This window comes from Oryctolagus cuniculus, chromosome 1, assembly GCF_964237555.1.
Source record: "Oryctolagus cuniculus chromosome 1, mOryCun1.1, whole genome shotgun sequence".
Classification (NCBI taxonomy): domain Eukaryota; kingdom Metazoa; phylum Chordata; class Mammalia; order Lagomorpha; family Leporidae; genus Oryctolagus; species Oryctolagus cuniculus.
This window is the reverse complement of record NC_091432.1, coordinates 208,443,605-208,447,566: the sequence shown is the minus strand read 5'-3', so window position 1 is coordinate 208,447,566 and position 3,962 is coordinate 208,443,605. Positions and strand designations below refer to the sequence as shown.

General features: G+C 33.9%; 1 protein-coding gene across 1 annotated transcript; it reads left to right on the top strand.

Annotated features, from left to right (window-relative positions):
- The first annotated feature begins 1,837 nt into the window (after positions 1–1,837).
- On the top strand, positions 1,838–3,574 carry LOC100358573 (olfactory receptor 13C3). Its single transcript, XM_017347185.3, has one exon. The coding sequence runs from the start codon at positions 2,127–2,129 to the stop codon at positions 3,078–3,080; it is 954 nt and encodes a 317-aa protein (XP_017202674.2). The 5' UTR covers positions 1,838–2,126; the 3' UTR covers positions 3,081–3,574.
- The last annotated feature ends 388 nt before the right edge of the window (positions 3,575–3,962 follow it).

The following is a 3,962-nucleotide window of genomic DNA, read 5'->3' as shown; positions in this document are numbered from 1 at the left end:
CCCACTAATCTAAATATCTTAATTCTTTGAGTTATATTCCTGCTCCAAAATCTCATAAAATCATAAATTATGTTGTTGAGTTTGGATGGTTGCTAAAGGCACAGAGCTAAGTACTTGATGTTTTGTGTTTTCTAATTATGGACCCACCTCCCATCTAAAGGTATTCCAAATTTTCTACTTCATTTTAGAGTTTTCTTCCATGCCTGGTACACTTTCTCAGATGTACTTGCCATCAACCCTTCCCTGAAATTCCCCTATTCAAAAACAGTATTCGGCTAATCTGCTTAATGATAATTTTGACTTGACTCACTTTTGAGATACCATCTTGTCTTCAAATATGTCTAATCCTATCGATACTTCTAGATTCTAGATCTAGCTTCAGTCTTCCTAAATTCCCCCTTACATGATTTATTTCTCATATACGTCTTCTTTCTGAGAAAAATCAATGATTTTCACCAAAGTCACAAATGTAATTATATCTATGACATGTGTTTTAATATATATTTTCTCATAATCCTGATTGTAGACTTTGTAATGGCAACACTTTACATTACTCTTCTATTTATTCTTATTGGGATCTGAACATGACTAGGTGTAAGCTAGACTATCAGAAATACTCTTAAACTATTATTCTGTTTTTAAAATATGTGTCCTTCAACAATATTTTAAAGAATATTTAACAGTATGATGTCAATATAGATTTTCTCTAAAATATAATAATTATGTTCTTGAACTTTTTTTAGGTTGTTATACCAACTTATTTAATAAGGCAAAAGAGAATTGATTTAAACCAGAAACACTTAGATGGTCTGCCAGCTTAGGATAAAGTTTTGTGAATCAAGTGCTTTCAAAACTAGTTATGTCAGCATCAGCTAGGTGTTTATAAGGAATGCAGATTCACTGGCCTTTCTCTAAACACCAAAACAAAATCTGAAGGTTTTCAAGAGCTTCACATGTATATGTAAAAAGTAAAGCCATGAGCCAAACTTAGTGTCAAAGACCTTATTTTCTAATCCACTTTCTTATTTACTTATCTCGTTACCTGTTGTCAAGCTCCATCTTGCTAATAGAAAGAATGGGGATAATATTTGAGATATTATATTTGATTAAAGCATAGACTATATTTGATATATTATATCATATATTATATTCAATAAAGCATATATGAGATGACTTTTAAAAGTTTGTGGAAGAATTAATTAAAAGATAAGTTTTCCTGTTTATTAATTACTGATTCAAAATTCCAGTACTTGTTGTGTAGTCTTTTGCCCTCTATACTGTTTTATTATTGGGGAAATTGAAATGAAGAAGTAGACTTAAAGTGGACAATTAAGCAGGGTTTGTGGAAATTTCAAGTCAAGAATATATTATCGACAACAGGAAAGGTTATTTCTACATGTGTATCTCATCATATGTAGAGCTTCACATGTTGGCAATGGGATATAGGTACTTCTGTTATTCCCAATTTCATTGTATTCTACTATTTTGGAAAGATGTTATTGAAGATAACTGGATATCAGGTCATCAAGTAAGTACTCCTTCTAGTACATTCTAAAAATATGATTGTTCAGGTAATTTGTGGCATTTGATTCTTGTCTGTACATTTATTTTATGTTAGATCTTCCTTTAACAGCTTGAAAGACGATAACATGGGTGACAGTAACCAGACATCAGTGTCTGAATTTCTTCTTCTGGGTCTTTCTGGATACCCAATAATTGAGATAATTTAATTTGCTCTGATCCTAGTTATGTACCTAGTTATTCTAATTGGCAATGATGTTCTGATGTTCTGATCATAGCAAGCATCTATGATTACCATCTTCACATACCCATGTACTTCTTCCTGGAAAACCTCTCTTGTTCTTAGTAATAAAAAAGGTTGCTTCTGAAATTGTTTCTGGTCCTAGGTGGTGCTTCACAATTTAGAAACAAGACATAAAACTTTCTATATATTGGTCATTGTATTCCAGAAACAAATGTTGTGGCAGATAACACAATGGCAGAGCTTTGAAACAAATACTCTTTCATCCTAGAGTAATGATTATTCAAGACGTCTGTTATATTTGTTGTTTGGCTGTGAAAAGATTTTATGTTTGGACTTCCTTTGACAACCTGAAAGCTGGAACATGGATAGACTAAACCAAACATTTGTGAAAGAATTCATTCTTCTGGGACTCTCTGGTTACGCAAAACTTGAAATGGTTTTCTTTGCCGTGATTCTAGCTATGTACCTGGAGGTTCTAATTGGCAATGGTGTTCTGATCATAGCAAGCATCTGTGATTCCCGTCTTCACACACCCATGTACTTCTTCCTGGGAAACCTCTCTTTTCTGGATATCTGCTACACATCCTCCTCAGTTCCCTCAACTTTGGTGAGCTTAATTTCAAAGAAAAGAACCATTTCCTTTTATGGCTGTGCAGTGCAGATGTTCTTTGGCTTTGCAATGGGGTCAACAGAATGTTTCCTCCTTGGCATGATGGCTTTTGATCGCTATGTGGCCATCTGCAACCCTCTAAGATATCCCATCTTCATGAGCAAGGCGGTTTATGTACTGATGGCTTCTGTGTCATGGCTCTCCGGTGGAATCAATTCAGTTGTGCAAACCTCACTTGCCATGCGATTGCCTTTCTGTGGGAATAATATTATCAATCATTTCACATGTGAGATCTTAGCTGTTCTCAAACTTGCCTGTGCTGATATATCACTCAATATTATCACCATGGTAATATCAAATACAGCCTTCCTAGTTATTCCACTTTTGGTCATTTTTTTCTCCTACATGTTCATCCTCTATACCATCTTGAGAATGAACACAGCCACAGGGAGACGCAAGGCCTTTTCTACCTGCTCAGCTCATTTGACTGTTGTGATTATATTTTATGGTACCATCTTCTTCATGTATGCAAAACCCAAATCTCAAGACCTGATGGGAGAAGACAATCTGCAAACTTCAGACAAGCTCATTTCTCTATTTTATGGGATAATGACTCCTATGCTGAATCCTATTATCTATAGCTTGAGGAATAGAGATGTAAAAACTGCTGTAAAATATCTGCTTAACCAAAAGCCTATTCGGTAACATCAGGAAGTATAGATCTCTGTATACAGCTATTAAGATGGACTCATAACTAAATCAATAGGAACTTTTTTTTTTCTTGAGAAATCATGGTTTGGAAGAGATATTTTTATTCTTTGCCTTTACTAATCCTGCTCAGCTAGAAGTACTGAGAACTACAGTTTTGGTACAAATTCAGCTTCTAATCTGTCCTTATCCAGATCTCACAACCACAATGAATTCCATTGGAAAATAGTCCTGGTGATACATGAAATCACTATTTCCAGTGGACTGTGTAGAAATATAGTGGAAAATAATCACACATAAATTATGGAAATTGAGAAGCAAGGGTAACAACTCACTAATTATCCTGTCAAAATGATACTGTTCATCTTTTATAACCCCTAATTATCTTATTAATAATAAGATAAATATTAAAAGTCAGGTTCCAGTGTCATTTAACTTTCCAATAAGTTGAAGAAATACCTACTATACTACTAACTTAGAAATAGTGCAGTGACCTAAAATTTCAGAACTGAAGCTCAGACTCTAAATTGAGAACTTAAGTCGCTACCTTTTTTACTGTAAGCTAATAATTACTAGAATACTATTTCTCCCTAATGATAACTCCATTAATATAAAATCATACTCCCCTTATCCTTCCTCTCATATATATATATATATATATATATATATATACATATACACACATATATATAAAGAAAGGTTAGTCTAGGAGAAGAAGTATTCAATGAATGTTCTATTTTATGGTGAGCAATGAACAGTGAGATGCATTTGACTGTTGTTCCTGTGAAAGAATGGAAACTCTGTTCCAATTCAAACCAAATGAAGAGGTGCTTCAAGAGAGCTTTTTAGAGTTTTGGGTGCCAGTCTGGTGTCTGGCTT